This window comes from Erythranthe guttata, chromosome 8, assembly GCF_056151865.1.
Source record: "Erythranthe guttata isolate IM_541 chromosome 8, IM_541, whole genome shotgun sequence".
In the NCBI taxonomy this organism is placed as follows: Eukaryota; Viridiplantae; Streptophyta; class Magnoliopsida; order Lamiales; family Phrymaceae; genus Erythranthe; species Erythranthe guttata.
In genome coordinates this window covers 18,321,504-18,338,129 of record NC_142540.1, presented here as the reverse complement: position 1 = coordinate 18,338,129, position 16,626 = coordinate 18,321,504, and the positions used below count along the sequence as shown (strand labels likewise).

At 37.6% G+C, this 16,626-nt stretch overlaps 3 protein-coding genes and 2 long non-coding RNA genes across 6 annotated transcripts; 3 read left to right on the top strand and 2 right to left on the bottom strand.

Annotated features, from left to right (window-relative positions):
* The first annotated feature begins 603 nt into the window (after positions 1–603).
* On the top strand, positions 604–1,787 carry LOC148768696 (uncharacterized). Its single transcript, XR_016033226.1, has 2 exons — positions 604–1,292; positions 1,536–1,787. It is a non-coding gene; the product is annotated as an uncharacterized LOC148768696 (long non-coding RNA).
* Positions 1,788–2,812: 1,025 nt separating this feature from the next.
* On the bottom strand, positions 2,813–5,730 carry LOC105962124 (Tetratricopeptide repeat (TPR)-like superfamily protein). The gene is made up of 2 exons (XM_012986406.2): positions 3,001–5,730; positions 2,813–2,912 (listed from the first exon to the last, which is right to left on the bottom strand). Exon 1 carries the CDS (start codon positions 5,508–5,510, stop codon positions 3,015–3,017), a length of 2,496 nt encoding a protein of 831 aa, XP_012841860.2. The 5' UTR covers positions 5,511–5,730; the 3' UTR covers positions 2,813–2,912; positions 3,001–3,014.
* A 57-nt stretch (positions 5,731–5,787) lies between these two features.
* On the top strand, positions 5,788–7,049 carry LOC105962125 (uncharacterized). Its single transcript, XR_001173174.2, has 2 exons — positions 5,788–5,949; positions 6,687–7,049. It is a non-coding gene; the product is annotated as an uncharacterized LOC105962125 (long non-coding RNA).
* A 1,258-nt stretch (positions 7,050–8,307) lies between these two features.
* SMP1 (seed maturation protein) lies at positions 8,308–8,785 on the top strand. The gene has a single exon (XM_088822175.1). It carries the CDS (start codon positions 8,359–8,361, stop codon positions 8,653–8,655), a length of 297 nt encoding a protein of 98 aa, XP_088678301.1. The 5' UTR covers positions 8,308–8,358; the 3' UTR covers positions 8,656–8,785.
* A 510-nt stretch (positions 8,786–9,295) lies between these two features.
* LOC105962126 (topoisomerase II-associated protein) lies at positions 9,296–16,044 on the bottom strand. 2 transcript variants are annotated; one of them, XM_088822173.1, is made up of 6 exons: positions 15,677–16,044; positions 15,342–15,504; positions 14,639–14,784; positions 13,745–13,801; positions 12,837–12,900; positions 9,296–11,712 (listed from the first exon to the last, which is right to left on the bottom strand). In XM_088822173.1, exons 2-6 carry the CDS (start codon positions 15,421–15,423, stop codon positions 9,704–9,706), a joined length of 2,358 nt encoding a protein of 785 aa, XP_088678299.1. In that variant the 5' UTR covers positions 15,424–15,504; positions 15,677–16,044; the 3' UTR covers positions 9,296–9,703. The 2 variants fall into 2 exon arrangements, with proteins under 2 accessions (XP_088678299.1, XP_088678300.1); XM_088822174.1 differs by having other exon boundaries at positions 15,844–16,028.
* Positions 16,045–16,626: the final 582 nt, after the last annotated feature.

Here is a 16,626-nt window from a genome sequence, read left to right as displayed (position 1 = left end):
TTAGAGCACACTACCTATATATATATATATATATATATATATATATATATATATATATATATATATATAATATTTTTTTGGATGTAATTTGATAATAAAAATGATACTTATATTGTTTTAATATAATTAGAGTAGACAAAGGGGTGTGATTCATTCAATAGAACCTTATTTATATTTTTAAATGTGACATGATTGAGTAATGCATTAATTTCTTGCATTGAAATGATTGAGCAGCGGTATTAAATCTGATGGATCAATGCTCGACTCTTTAATTTATCGACACCATTTAATTCTACTTTAGATGTTGTTGTTGCGTAAATATTAAAAAATTCAATAAATGTGTACAAATAATATAGTAGTATATACTAATATATTCTTGTTATTAATTAATTTTCAATTAAGTAATTAAGACTGATATATTGCATGCATGAACTATGTTTCATGATTGTGACAAATTAGTTACATATCTATGACCGTGTGATTGTGTAGACGGATGGATGATTTGATTGTGCTACACTATTGAAAAACAAGAACAAATTAAATAAGGCCTTTTAACACCACCACCACCCCCCACCCCCACCCCCACCCCACCCCACCCCCACACCCATATTTAATACATTATGTCGGCCTTGGCGAGACAAATGTTAAGCAAAATTTAATGTGGTAAATAAAAGTAACTCGAATGGTGCTTGCACATAAAAATTTATTGAACCCAAATAGTTTTCCAACATAATTTTCAATTTTCTTTTTTGCCAAACTATCTTTAGCACTCCTAACTTATGGAGATAACAGATAAGTTTATTAGAGTGAGAAATAATAATAATGAAAAAAAGGCATTTTAGTAGTCCTAAGGACATTTTTTTTTCTTCTAAAACTCATACATTTATTTGTTTTATTTATATTTGAGTGCCGAAACAATAAGTAACAGATAATATGAAACGAATAAAGTAAATTCGTTGCACAACTATTTACACTACGGATTAAACCGGATGCATTTAACATGTTTGAAAAGTTGTCCATGGAATTGAGAACAAGGCATTATATCAATAGTTGTTGACTACACAACAGCAGCAGTCAGTGGCGGATGCAATATAGTATCTATCACGTTTCCCCCTATCATTTGTCAAATTTCTACTAATTTATATATAAATACGTATTTTTTTGTGCATTCCGCCCCTCGAAATTAAAATCTCGACTTTGCTAGAGAACCCTAGTAGAGATTTATTAGAATAGAAAAATAAATATAAAAATAATGAAGATAATTAAGTCCGGTTATCTGCGGCGCCGTAGTGGTGGCCAATAATTGTTTTTTTTTTTTTTTTGGTAATGCAGGAACCCGCAGCCAACCATATAGGTGCACTGGGTAAACCTACACTCTCGTATAATAGCTTGCAAACCATACGAGAGATGTAAACCACACTAGGCTAACCATGTGTGACAAGCTCGACCTAGCGACCGTTGACAAGGGGATTCGAACTTGGGTCAATTGACCCAAGCTCCCTTGCTCCAACCGCTAGGCCACCCTTGCGGGTTAGGTGGCCAATAATTGTTGATCCTGAATTTGACAGCTAGAAGCAATTGACTGATCGCTGTCCGCCTGCCTACGAGTCTTAGATTAGTCAATTTTGTTATCAAATTTTTGTATTTATTCAACTTTTATGTGTACTACCTTTTTTTGTTTCTTCCAACTTTATTTAATTCAACAATCTATGTAGCACGGAAATTTTCAGAATATTCCAAGAAACTCTAAATTCTCGAAATCATAACGAATTTTCAATTTTCGAAAATTTTGGCATCGGAATCGGAATCCATTGACACTTCCGAAAAAAAAATCAATGAAAATTTCCGAAAGTATATTTTCCGCTCAAATCCGTCCAATTTATTGTGTTGATATATATATATATATATATATATATATATATATATACACATTTATATTTCACCTGTATATCCATCGACATTAGCACCGGTATTTGTCAACAAACTGGTAAGCACCGTTTACCTGAAACCATAATCAAGTACACAAAAATCAGGCAAGAAAATCCGAAAAAACGAAACCCGTTTCTTGCAAGCAAAGTATATTCAGAAAAACATTAATGCTCTGCGAATTTTTGCATGCAGTTACAAGCAGAATTCACCGAGGCAAGGCGATAATATTACATGTATACAAGGGTCTTGAAATCAGAATGAACGAACATGCGACCTGATTAAAAATTAAACAGTTATCCGAGGTTTAGTTTCTCGAACAGTCGAAAATTAGAGAATTAGACACTAATGATTACTTGAATTGGGATGGTTATACGTAAAGTAGATGAAATCATTTGCATGTCTTGATCATACATACTCAAATATTACGTAAATTTGAAATCTTTTCGACAACCCGTTTCTTCAAATCTAAATCTTTCAATCCAAATGCAACCCCGGATTTTGGTTAGTCATATTACGGCATTTCAAGTAGATGGCAAAATAGGTAAGTCGACAATGCACTAGAACAGTGGCGCAGTAAAACAATCGATAACTAAACACAATTTCTACGTGTTTGTGTCCGAATAAAGCAAGAGGGCGGATAAGATAATGATTAAAAAAATTAATTAATCTCTAACCTCTTTAATGCTGACAAGAACTCTTGATTCCCAGTCACTAACTAGATTTTGCGCCTCGAAATTGCTAGCATTCACAGTGAAATACGGAGCCCCGTGGTCGAACAACAGCTTTCAGAATTTTCTCTGGAATAATTCAACGAGACATTAATGAATTACTATTATTCACTGCATATACAAAATGTTAGGTGGAACAGAAAAAAATTAAAAACCTTCGATGAGACATGCGGCTACCGGGACCTCTGCCCCACTCGAAAATGGTGATTAATATTCCATTCTTTGCCAGAATCGATGTGCACACTGCTCCTGAAACTGAAACTTCGAAATATCAAAAATGCATGATCGAATGTCAATCGCTACCAATATGTACATTATTCTGAAATTAAAAGAGGATAACTACCTTTTTTCTAAGGATCACCAGTAATCGTTGCAAGAGCAAACACCGTCATTGAAGTGATGAAACCGGTTTATATCCCTGACAACAATTTCTCTCCGTACCAACGTGGATACAAACTTAATCGCGACATGACAGTCGGCACATATTCGAAGATTCTTAATTATGCGTATGGGGCTTCCAGGTGGCGTTCGAAGAAGAGCAAAAGCCAAAGCTATTCTTTCGCTGTGCAGCCACAAAAGACGTGCCTTTTCATCATCTTCAACATCAAGCAATATAGCGTCATGATTCGGAGCATACCCTACTATTTTGCTTCTGAAGTTCAACCATTCTAACATCCCTCGGATTAATTTGATATCCGGGTGCGAATCATCTCCGACGGAAAAATAATGAACTGTTCCTTGGTGCTCGACCCAACTAAGTCCTGGCTCCTTCTTTACGCGTTTTTTCTTCATGCTTTTCCTAACAAAAGCTACGCTATCCCATCTTTTTGCAGTTGCGTATATGTTCGACAACAATACGTAAGTCGACTCATCTTGCGGTTCCATTTCGAACACATGCTCGGCAGCAAATCTTCCGAGCTCCACGTTATTATGCGCAACGCAGGCACCAAGTAACGCACGCCACACCATAACACTGGGCTCGTGCGGAATGTCCTCTATCATCTTTACAGCTTTGTCGAGATGACCTAATCTGCCTAGAAGTGATACCATGCAAGTGTAGTGCTCCATGCACGGTTCAATACCATATTCTTCTAGCATGGAAGTAAAGTAAGACTCTCCTTGTACTAACGACCCTGTGTTGCTGCATGCAGAAAGCACAGCAACAAAGGTCATTTCGTTAGGTTTGATATCGGTTTCTCGCATATTCTCAAAGATTCTCAACGCGTCAGCACCTAGACCATGCATCGAGTAGGCCGAGACCATTGAGTTCCAAGAAACAACATCCAGCTTACTCATAGTATCGAAAACTACACGAGCATCTTTAATTCGTCCGCATTTTGCATACATATCAATGAGGGCGTTGCTTACAGCATCATCTCCATCGTACATGGTTTTTATAGCCATTGTATGTATCTGAGTGCCGGCCTCCAAAGCCGCCAGACATGCCGAAGCGCGAAGCAAGCTGGAAAATGTTACCTCGGTCGCTTGAACTCGATCTTCGCACATATTCAAGAACAGTAGAAAGGCTTTCTCTGCATCCCCTAGTTGCACATATCCAACGATCATTGTGTTCCACGAAACCTCGTTTTTGTTTTCGAACTCCTCAAACAAATCCATCGAAGCATCCATCTTTCCACATTTAGCATACACATCCATGAGGGCATTAAAGGCAAATACATTTCGATCTAGACCGACCTTTAGCATGTGGCAATGGATTTGCCTTCCCAATTCGAGGTTCCCCGTTGTTGCACAAGCTTGAAGAACACTAGCTAAAGTGAATTGGTTAGGACTCACTAAAGCCATCCTCATTTGAGAAAACAAATCTAAGGCGTCTTCACAAAGATCATTCTGCGAGTAGCGGGCGATCATGAAGCTCCAAGGTACAACGTCATCTTTCGGGATTTCCTCAAATACCTTCCGAGCATCATCAATGTCACCAGACCTGGTGTACAAGTCAAGCAACGAAACACCAACGTACGGATCCATTTCATAACAAGTCTTTAGAACACACGCATGAACACTCTTCCCCACACGAACAGCCTTCAGTCCGAGACAAGCCTTAATCACACTTGCAAAAGTGAAATTATTCGGCACCATTCGTTCGATCCTCATTTGATTAAAGAGATCCACTGCATCTTCAAAACAATCATTCTCGGCATAACAAGATACCATCCCGGTCCAACAAACCATGTCCTTTTCAACAATCCCCTTGAAAACTTCCTTGGCGACATTTGCAAACCCGAAAACCGAATAAGCATCAACGAGAGCTGTCCCAACAAAGGCGTTAGAATCATGACCAAGCTTATGAGCACAAGCATGAACGGGCCATACCATCTCCACCCAACCCGTGCTCACAAGCAACTTCAAAATCGTGGTGAAAACAAATGGATTAAGCTCGTGACCCTCCTTATGTAACCTGAAGAACAAGTCAACAGCTTTATCATACTCACCTAATTGAGAACAGCCCTGAATTACAGTAACGAATGAAACCACGTTTCTGTCCGGCATTTCGTCGAACAGGTTCAGCCCATCCGAAAAATGGCCGTTTTTCAGGTATAAATTCAACAAAATGTTGCGAGCAAATAAATCCAAACAGTTCCCCCTTTTCAGAATTTGACAGTGGAGGATTTTTCCTCTCGTGGGATCGTCGGCTTTGATGAACTGCTGGAGTATTCCGGCGTATAAACGAGAATCGAACTCCGGAATTAAGGATGGTATTACTTCCTTGCTCATGGACTCGTCTCTGTACAGTTGAGCAACCATAGATGAGAAACGATACAGTAGATAAGATGGCCGACGCTCTGCAAAGTATCTCCATTGCTGCGTAATTCTGCAGCATTTGAAGATGATCATGCGGTGAGTTGCAACCGAGTGACAAGCCTATTTTTTGTTACGTTTTGCAACGGCAGGCGGCGGCGGAGGGGGTGGCGGAAGGTTACGGCGAACGGCGGAACCCTTGGTTATCGACGGCGAACGGCGGAAGTGAGCGAACTACGGTTGTGGGAGTGGAAGAAGCTATGATTCGGATCGGTTCAATCCGGGTCGCTTCAATCCGGGTCGGTTTTCTGTTTTTGGATTATTTGTTTTTTTTTCTTAAAGAAAAAACAAATATCGTAATGTAGATTGAGGAATTGACGAAAATGCCCTTGGGGAATTAGGGTTTTGCAAGCTGATATAAATACCTCCCATCTTCCTTCAGTCTGCGCCACCGTAAACAACTCCAGCGATTCCGAACGCATCCATAGCAAGAGGCGCAGCCGGCGAAGCTTTCTGAGCCACCATGAGGGCTAAGGTAAACTCATTTTCCCACCATTTTTCATTTTATTTTATTACTCGTCAGCTTTTGTGCTATCAATCGTTACTTATATTTTTTATCTGCGATGCTTTTTTGGGATGAATCTCGAGTTTTCCGATGATCTGAATCTCTTCTTATTTGAGAAATTTTACTTGCATTTTTCGAGTTTCAGTAATTGTTCTTCTTTTGAAATGACTGTTAATTGGATTTTTATGAAACTATTGTGCTTGATCTGGATGATTCTCAATTATTTTTTTATTTTTAATTTGATTTTGGCTTTTCATTTTGTGGTGATTGTCTTGGAAATTAATTTATTTAGAACTGCATATGAATTTATTAAAATAAAATATCAAGTATGCTTCAACTGATTAAAAAAAATCACTATCAATTTTGATGCTCCAAATTTGATATTTTTCCCTTGAATTGTGTCATCAAATCGGTTGCACAATTAAAACCCTGTTTTTTTCGATGCAAAAAACGCGTACGCCATTTTCATTATGTGAAAATGGTTATTTGTTTGATGCCTATGGTTACAGTAAATTTCTCACGATAAATTGCACGATTCAATTCGTAATAACATAGCGAAGCTTAGATTTGAAGAGTGAGTTTGTTTTGAAGTTCTAGCTCCTTGTTATTTATGCTTTTTAAGTTGTGAATCGATTGTTGGATTGAACGAATATTATCCGTCTTTTCGTCTCTGATTATAATGTTAAACATTTCTTCTATTTCAACAGTGGAAGAAGAAGAGGATGAGGAGATTGAAGAGGAAGCGCCGAAAGATGAGACAGCGATCTAAGTAGAGGATGAACACGTAGGATTCGGGCATGCTTCTTTTGCAAGAAGAACCAGCTTCCTTATCGATTGGAAGAACTTTTTTTTTGTTAAAAGAGCTTTGTCTTGATATTCTGTGGTCGAATTCCTGTTCAGGGATCGAGTTTATGTTTTGTGTTCGACTCTTTCAGTACTTCTGCTTTAGGTTGACTGAGTTTTAGTTTTGTAATGAAGAGTGTGCGCTAATTTCTTGACATGCTCGTTGGCAGAATTTTATATGAAACCGTTCTAGACATTGTTTTTGATATAATTTCGTCTTTCGCTTTTGTTGGTTTTCTTTTTAGCTGCATGCTTCTTAATTCATGTTCAGGGTCTCGATGAAGAGAAATGCCGATATTTGCTTCGGTAATGTTCGTATTTTGCACTGAAATGTTTTTGGATCGTTTCTGATTCAATAGATTATACCTTTTTGTTATGCCCCTATGGCCCCATATCTTCTCGAAGCTAGTTAATTTGCCTTGTATTGACGCCCTCGGTTGACCTCTTCGTCTCCTTTCTAAGTATCCATTTTTCAATTGTATTAGGGTTACCAATACTTTTAGGCCTTGTTTGGTTGCTAAGATTGGTTATGATAGTCAAAATAACTGAGTTTACTTAGATGTGTGGTTGGTCCAATAGTTTAGAGTATCGCCCGTGTTGCGGAAAAACGTCTCTTATTTTCGCTAATTGTCTAATTCTCATGAGAACAAAACAAGTAGCATGGAATGTATAAATAAAGTTTAAGATCGGATTTTCAAACTAGACAGAAGTTACGAATTCGACTTCTTAGTAAATAAAGATTTAACTCGTTAATAAACAATGAAGTCTACTTGGACTCTGAGTGTCAACATTTCTTGGGTCGAATTATCGCACATGACTTATCCTGTGTAATTTGCATTTCACAAGGTTTTTGAACTATTGGTTTGGCTCGGGATACATACTGCAGTTTACATATCTCGTGTGATTTGTCAGACATAACTATATTTTGCCTAGTGCAATTTATAGATCTCACTAGAGTGGAGTAGTATTTAATTAGTGTCTAGTGCTTAATTTTCTAGTTTCTTTGCTAATAAATTAGTTCGATAAACATAATCAAATGATGGCTACTACTACTTTAATAAAAGGGCGATTTACGGCCTCCAAGTTATGGTCAAATTACGAAAATCCTTCTTCTGTTTTAGTAATCACAATCCTCTCCTCAACTGTCCTTGTACAGATAAATTTAGGGATATTAATTCGGTAAAACCGAACTGAAATATCGGTACGCCAACATTTCATACCGTTTATCGAACTAAATAAACGATTTTGTTCGGTAAATAACCGAATTACATAAATTTTATATAAAAATATTTAAAATGAGGGGTGGTTGTAATTACCAAAACAAGAGGGATTTTTTCCGTAATTTTACCTATAATAAAATATATAAAAAATATTTAAAAATTGCCACGTGTCATCGAAATATGACAGGTGTCAAACTCCCGGGGAAGCAAAATGAAACGTGTTAGAATCCACCGTACCAGCATGAAGTGAATGAAATGAACCTTCTCTCCACAGCAAAAATACGACGCAGAAATTCAGAAATTCAGGAAAAAAAAAATGGCGAAAAGCAAGGAAGATATAAAATATGGAACAGCACAGGCGAAGTTATCGGAAGACGAAGTTCTGAGGGTTAGGTACAAGGCGGGGACACCACTTGAAGGAGGAAAGATTACCGATTCCGACCCCGTCGATCTCTTCGCCGGCGCTCATAATCTCTCCGGCGAGCAGCGTGAGAATCAGGGGGGCATGGTCGCCGAATCTGAGCCCGTCGATGTTTTCTCCAGTGCTCGTAACTTAGAAAAGAAACCGGATGAGCAGCAGGGCTCCGGTGATCGAATCCAATTGCAGCGGTAGATGGTTTGGTGTAGTTCACGCGCCGGCCAGATTGCGTAGGAGTTTTCTTAGTTGTGGTTTTTTTTTTTTTGTTTCGTTTATTAATAATATGTGATAATATTAATAATTGTAATGTTTGAGCTTTCCTTAACTAACATTTAACTTAATTAATAGAAGCTTAAAATCCACCTAGGATTGAGGTCCATGATTTTTCTTTTGGGTTGACTATTTGGACTTGGACCAAATCACTCACTGTATTCCACCAAATACGGTTATCTACACACCAATATGGGTGTGTGTAATATGTGTTTATATGAATGATATAGATTTACCGGTGTATTACATCCAATGTAGCATATGGTTATTTCCATCCTTTATGACGAAGAACAAGACGGTCTCTTCGGTAATGAATTCTTCTACGAAATGCAGTACCGATTTCGCTTGGTTTTCATTATACGGAAATATAAAATAAAATTTTCAGTACCGATTTTTCATCCCATTGTTCGGTACAGAAGAACTTCACCATTTCCTCCAACACACTCGCTAACGGGAAGAGTGACAGCCGGTACGGATGCCGTAACTACCACAAACCGTATATTAAACAAGAAAAAATAAATTTAACAAAGCAAAAATATGGTAAAATAGTATCAAAAGGAAAAGATAAAATAAAAAGATTTGCCAACAATATATATATTGTACTGCAACTGTACATATCTCTAAACACTAAACTCCCCAACTACGCCATTAAGTAAGTAATGATATCACAAAAGAGCATCAAAATAATAAGCTCCTCAAGAACCTTAATCCCAGCCAATCACAGTTAACTCCAACACACACACACACACGGCAAACTTATAAAAGAAAAAAAAAAAAAGAAAAAAAACAAATCCCCCACCATGTTGTCACAACAAAGATATAGATGGTGAAAAAATCTATAACATGCCTGCGAAACGAACAAACTTGCCCGATTAACGAAAAATAAGAAACTAAAATATTAATCTTTTCTTGCTAAATGATTACCGTTTACCGAACTTCTCCAATAAGATTTGCCAAGAACCCTGTAATAATCTCATAAGCCACCACTCCCTCCCAAAACGGGCATAGATCGCTGCACGAATTCCAACAGTACTTTCCTCTGCTGCTCGTTCGTGTGAGGGAGGCTCGCACGTAATAGTTCGACGGGCATTTCTCGAGTAATTGCTTTCGCCACGTCAGCAGCAATGGAAGCTACGTCTGTCGAGCCCTGACTGATAAACGATTGCACTACGGAGTCGTATTTACTAAAGCAGTACTTAGTGAGCAGGCCGAAAAACTCGTCGAAGGAGGCCTGCCAGAAAACCCTGTTAGACGAGCTGCAGTTGCTAGCGGCGACAGGGTCGGTCAGAAGCTCGGTGGCCCTATCGAGAACAGATTTCAGAACGACGGAGGCTCCATCTCCGGCAGGACTTCCGATGGGCCGGAGAGGCGGGTGCTCCGGCGAACACACGACCGACGCCAGGCAGGCGGCGAGGGCTTTTAGGTCCATACCGTTGACCAAGGACGAAACGGCCTTTACGAGGCCACCAGTTGTCGCCGACACTCCACGATCCGCGTGGCGAATGCCGAACAAGAACCTCAAGTTTCGGAAAACAGCCATGCAGACAACTCGTGTGAGTTCACCTGGCAAAAGAAGTTCAAGAAAGTTCAAGAGAAGCTTCCTTCCCTTTGAAAGAGAAACCAACCTCAAGAACACAAAGTCATCTTTCGGAGCCAAGTCAACCGTGTGCCCGTTTTGGCCCAACGGGTCAGCGAGCTGAAGTGACGAAGCTAAACCTTCTAGAAGAGCCTGCCTCCTCTGTCTCAAGAGGGCTCCACCGTCTTGGAGCTGGTTAAACTGTAAATATCTGTCGATATCGTCCACATCAAGTAAGAGATTAAGTCCATCTTCAATAACCACCCTGGCTGCAAGCATAGGCTCTTGCTCCAAAGGTTTCTCGAGAATTTTCGAGTCACCACTAACGCTAGAATTTGGTGGGTCCATTTCAAGAAGTGGGCGGGGCCTACGTATCGAAGAGAAGTTAACCCTACCGAGTGCATCGACTTGGAGAAAAGCATGCGGCTCGTTATTCGCACGAGCCCTCGATGAACCGTCTTTTATATTAGTTGGGCAGAAGTGATGCCTCATCTTCGAACCGTTGGATTTTCTCGCCAGACAAGCTTGGTGGTAATAATCTTCGACGTAGGGGTCGTTGCTGTGAGTGGCTTGAAGCTGCATTCTAAGAATGTTCTCGATTTCGTCGGCGCTCATGTACTTGGATTTAAACCTAGGCCACCCGTTGTGGCTCCTGTGCCCACCAGAATCAGAGCCGAAATTCGGTGGATAACGCATAATACCCTGTCTATTACCCCTCAGCATTGACATAGCTCTTTGATCTCTCAAATCTTGCAGGTCGAAATTCGGTGGAGACTGAGAGAGGTGGGGGTTGAATAGTTGAGACTGCAATCCGGTCAATTGGTTGAAAGGCGGCGGCGGGCCCTGAAAGGGGTGCTGCATTCGAGTTTGCTGAGGTGGCATCATCTGAGGTGGCACTAAGCCATTCAGATGAGACAGCTGTTGGGGCGAGAGGTTGTTTGGAAGGGCGGAGCGATTCCCAGGGTATGAAGTACTTTGATTCATCCATTGGTTTTGGAGTTGGCTATTAATCGGTAACTGAGGTACATTTGCACCAAATTGTGAGCCGTGAGGCAAAGCGTTATTCAATTGAAGCTGAGAGTTATATGAAATGTTGAGAAGACCAGACTGGCTGTTGGGAGAGCCGTGCAGAGATCTGCCGCCACCTGGCGGTGGATAAGAAGTGAATGGATTCTTTGGAACGAGAATTGGTTCGCTGGAATGCTGATGATGTAAGCTTTGCTGTTGTACATTCGGGTGGTGTTGCTTGGGATATGAAGACGTCCTGTGCAAGGGATCGGGTTCCATAATTCGGGCAGTTGAAGAATATTGCTGTGAGGACCATTGTTTGTTTTCGTGAATGTTTTCAGCACCAAAAGCACGTTGATCGAACCAGTCATCTTGTGCCAACTCAGCAGCAGATGAACCTGAGGGGGAATAACATTATCAGAAGAAACAAAATGATCACTGTGACTAACAAACTGGATTGAACAAATTTGTGCTTCTTTGAGCACCAGTATTTAACGAGATGTAAGTAGAATCAAGACGAGTCAAATCTGACCATAGTAGACTTATATTCGATCATCATACACTAACTTAAACTAATTATAAATTCCTGTTCATTGACAATCAGTCAGCTAAGAACACCATTGTCCATCAAAAGAAGTTATCATATATAAGATGAAGATATCAAAATATAATGAAGCGCTTGAAGACTAGTTCAAAAATCAAGTGCATATCAATCACACTCAACTCAACAACAATGTATTGTGTATCAATATTAGATTTCCTACACTTCCATTTTTTCACTAGCTACGGAAAGAGCTAACTTCCAATAAAAACAAAAATTCACATATTTTATGCAATGTATGAGATATCAAACAAACTCGGAGTTCAGTGAATGCATTATGCATACATGAGCAAATTAAAGTTCAAAAATCATATGTTAATCATTCAAAGTATGATGTTATGGAGAATAATCCCATTCAACTCAAAGATGCATTATCACGTAAAAATAAAGATCGCTTACACTCCCATTTTTGCGATAGCTTTAAACATTTAACGCCACATGTGCATGTTCTCGGATAGATGGACTATAATACAGATTGGACAATAGATTGAAAATAAGGCATTAACTTGGAGTTTAATGGAGTCGACTTGAGTTAGTAAGACAAGATATCACAAGGCTATATTACACTAAAACCCAGAATCTGTATTAGCAACACGTCAAGATAACTCAAAAGTCGTTAATCATTAAACCTCAGAGGACAAGGCATTACTATATCATACATTATCACATATTATCAACAGCAAGTAAAATTAACTGTTAAAACTTGGGATCTAGATTGTGTCATAATTGAACTACAGCACAACACAGATAAATCACACGGCGTGCTCAATATGGAAGATTCATTTGGACGTTGTTTGCTATTAACCATGTATATGAACTACTAACATATGCAGTCAGAAATTTGAGAAAAAATAAAAAAAGCAAAACAAAATTAATGAGCATGCAATAATAGTAAGGCTAATTTGGTTTGTATGCACTCACTTTCTCGGGATCCCCAATCTCTAATAACTCCCGCACTTGTGGGCCCACTGACAACTGAATTCAACTGTACATAGAAAAGTAATAGAAGTGCATGAGAAACACAGCAAAATCATCCAAAAACATAGAAACGAGGGAAAAAATAATAGCTCATAATTGATACCATGTTACCTAACATACAAATATGCAAAGGACAAAATACCATGTATCTTAATTATAATAATAAAGAAAAGACTTATGTAGGAAATCCCATAAATGTAAAAGCTCGACATCACTTTTTGTAAAAAGAATGTAAATGGATAAAGATAAATGAAACAGTACGCGAATCCTCAGAAAATTGGGTTATCACAGGAACATGAAGAAAAAGAAGAAGAAGAGGGAAGCAAGGAGGGGTTAATTCCACTTCTGCATTTTCTTTTCTTCCTTCTATTAATTGGAATGCGAGAGCTACCACGGTACAATTAAATAGTAGTTATGCGGAGAAGATCAAATTTCCGTGTAACATTTAAAACTCATTCTTCTAAAAGGAAGAAAAAGAAGTATACATACCACCGATACAACAGAAAAAACAGCTCAATTACTTTTTAAAAAGATATTTAAAAAAAGAATAATTATATTTACTTATATATCCATTTATAATATAAATCAGACTCCAGCTGAAGTATGAATATTCCCCACACACCCTCTTCACACTGAGAGAAATAATATATATATATATATATATATATATATATATATATATATATATATATATATATATATATATATATATAGAGAGAGAGAGAGAGAGAGAGAGAGAGAGAGAGAGAGAATCATTGTGTTAAAGCCATCCTACGCCCATAAACTGAGGTGAAAAACTATCTCAAATTAATACGTTGGAGATAAATTTTTAAACACGTGTGAAGCCTCACCTTTGTAAATGTGCTTGAAAGATCGTCGATCTCGGATAAAGATTCCAACACATCTCCCTGCAAACAAAGAAAGAATTAACACAAAAATGAATCAGTAAAAGCCTCCATGACTTGGGTCCCGCAAACACTTTTGGAAAATGGCGAAAATTCAATCTAAACAGTAGCGTAAATGCACAGAACACTAGAGCAGATAAGATGAGTTAGGATATGTGATGTATTTATGGAGATCTTGTAACCAACTATAACCCAAATAAACAGTGTTAAAACAAATCAGGTTACGAACGAACCATAAAAAGCAATAAAAACTAACTAAAATCCTACGGTCAAATTTTGAATTAAATAGGAGATTAATAGATAATGAGAAACTGCTCTAAAATAGACATTCTTCAAAAGACGATTATACCATCCTGCCCAAATTTTCTTTTAATACAAGATCAATGAAAAGCTAGTCAACGGAGGAAATCAACAAAATTCCAAAGAAAATACAACATGACTATTAGACATATAAATAAATAAAATATTCGGCACAAATGGAGAAATACAGAATCAACCATAATCACATGTAAACACAACTACAAGAAAGGATACGAAGTTAGGAAGACTTTTGCGTAACACCAGGCAATAAGACCGAAACTAATATAAAAAAGGAATACATAATTCAGAATTTATCGACATGGGTATCTGGAATCGAGTTTCAAACCAATCAAACAAAAGAATGGAACCATCCAATAAAAAATAAATATGGCATGTAATTGATACAAATCCAATGATTTCTCAAAATTTAAATTTTAAATAACATTCATGCACATAATATTCTTCCACGTAAACACGGATAGGGGGGTGAGGGGTTAATAGAAAAAGAAAAAAACATGATTAAAAAGATTAAAGAGCAACCTCTTCCTTGTCCAACTGAAACTCTTCTTCCTCCAGCCCAACTCGAGCAAGATCATCCTCATCATCATCTAATCCGCCGAGCTCAACCTCCTCCACCGCATCACCGCCAAAGAATTCATATTGTGAAGCATCAAATAAAGCATTACCTGCGCCATCGGACAAAGTAAATTAGAAAATGTATACTCTAAGAATGAAAAAAAAAAACAGATTCATCGAGTGCATTATGCTCACAGATAAGTAATTAAGAAGGTAACGCGATTTTTTTTTCTGAAAAATAATGATGAAACAACACCTAAGTTTTCATACTCAAGCCGTGACAAAAGTCAACTCACAAGTTGGGTTAAGTTCCCAAACAAATAGCAGATTAATACCCAAAACGACATTTGTCGCATGAAATATACTAATCCAATTCGAACCCATGATTGATACCTAAAATCTGAAATATACTCCAAGTACCAAAAGAACAACAAAAGCGAAACCCCAACTAGTCGATTACTTTTTTCCCCTTAAAAAGTAAAACCAACTAATCAACTCATGAATTAGCAAAATTGTATCAAACGCCCACAAAACTATGATTAAAACACAACAACGAAAAACAGAAGTCGATAAGTTCGCGCTCGAGCCCGATAAGCAAACAGATCTACACAACACCAAATTCAAAACTCAAGTGTACAAAAATCAACTGAAGAAAGTTACAGCAAACCTGTTGGATTTGCAGCAAATGGTCTAGGATCCTGAAGCTTAAACGAATCTTGCATACTGCCCCCATCACCATATCCATCCATTTCAAAAATCTTAATACTCCAATAAAACTACAACAAATTCCCTCCTTCGAACACCCAAAAATATTCTTCCAACCACAAAAACTGGAGAAAAAAATTAAAAATTAGGGCTAACTAAAAAGATACGCAGCCCCCAAAAAAAAACAAAACAAGTCAAACTGCCGAAGCTAAATCTATTATAAATAGGGCAAACTCCTGCCCCACAACTAACTAGGGTTTCTGAAAATCGAAAGATCTGTACAACAAAAATGTGTACCGCGAAATCAATCTTCAACGAAGAACGAACGGAAAAAAAAAAGCAAAAACAAAAACAAAAAACAATTTTGCGTATCTTCAATTATCCCCAAAGGATAACGAGACTACTCGTCTTCAATTATCCCTAAATTATATGTAGAGAGAGAAAGAAGAGAGAGAGAGAGATACAGATGAGTCTGAATTCAGAACTGGTGAAGAAATATAGCAAGGGCAACGTGTCTGTGCACACACACACATACACACATATACACACAATTGTATATATCTATATAATTTTTATATTTTTATTTCTGTGTGTGTATATATAAATTAGGGTGGTGCACATTTGCCTTTTTGTTTGTGTGTGTGTGTGTGTTTTTCTTTTTTTACAGAAAACAAAAGTAAAAATTAAAAAGGATTGGACGGTGAAGCTTTTTGAAAAAATGGCAAAGTAGCGGGACTGTAATGTAATTATTTTGTGGATTTTGTTTTTTTGCTGTTGAGGACATTAGTTATCAGTAATACCTAAAAAGGACCCTACTTGGTCGTGGGTCCCACTGGTTGGAAATAAAATCAATTTTTTTCCTTTTTTTTGTTAAAATATAAAACCCTATCAACATATTAGCCTATATGACGTCATATGTTGTAAAAGAATATCCTCATATTTTATTATTATATATTCTAGAATATATGAGGTTGTGTTTATTTAGGCGGTCCATTGTATTTATGATAATTACATTTCATTTTGTAAATATATAAAATAAGTTTGTAGTGGAACTACAATAAAATCTCGATAAATTAATAATTTTATTTATTTAATATTTTTTTCTAGTCTCGATTCTGTAAAAATGTACTAAGATTTTAGTTCGATAGTTTAATATTAATTTCTATAAGTAAATTGTACATGTTACTTTTTTCAATTTTCAATTATTAATTCAATCTCTATATATCAATTATGGTTTCGGTCCCGTA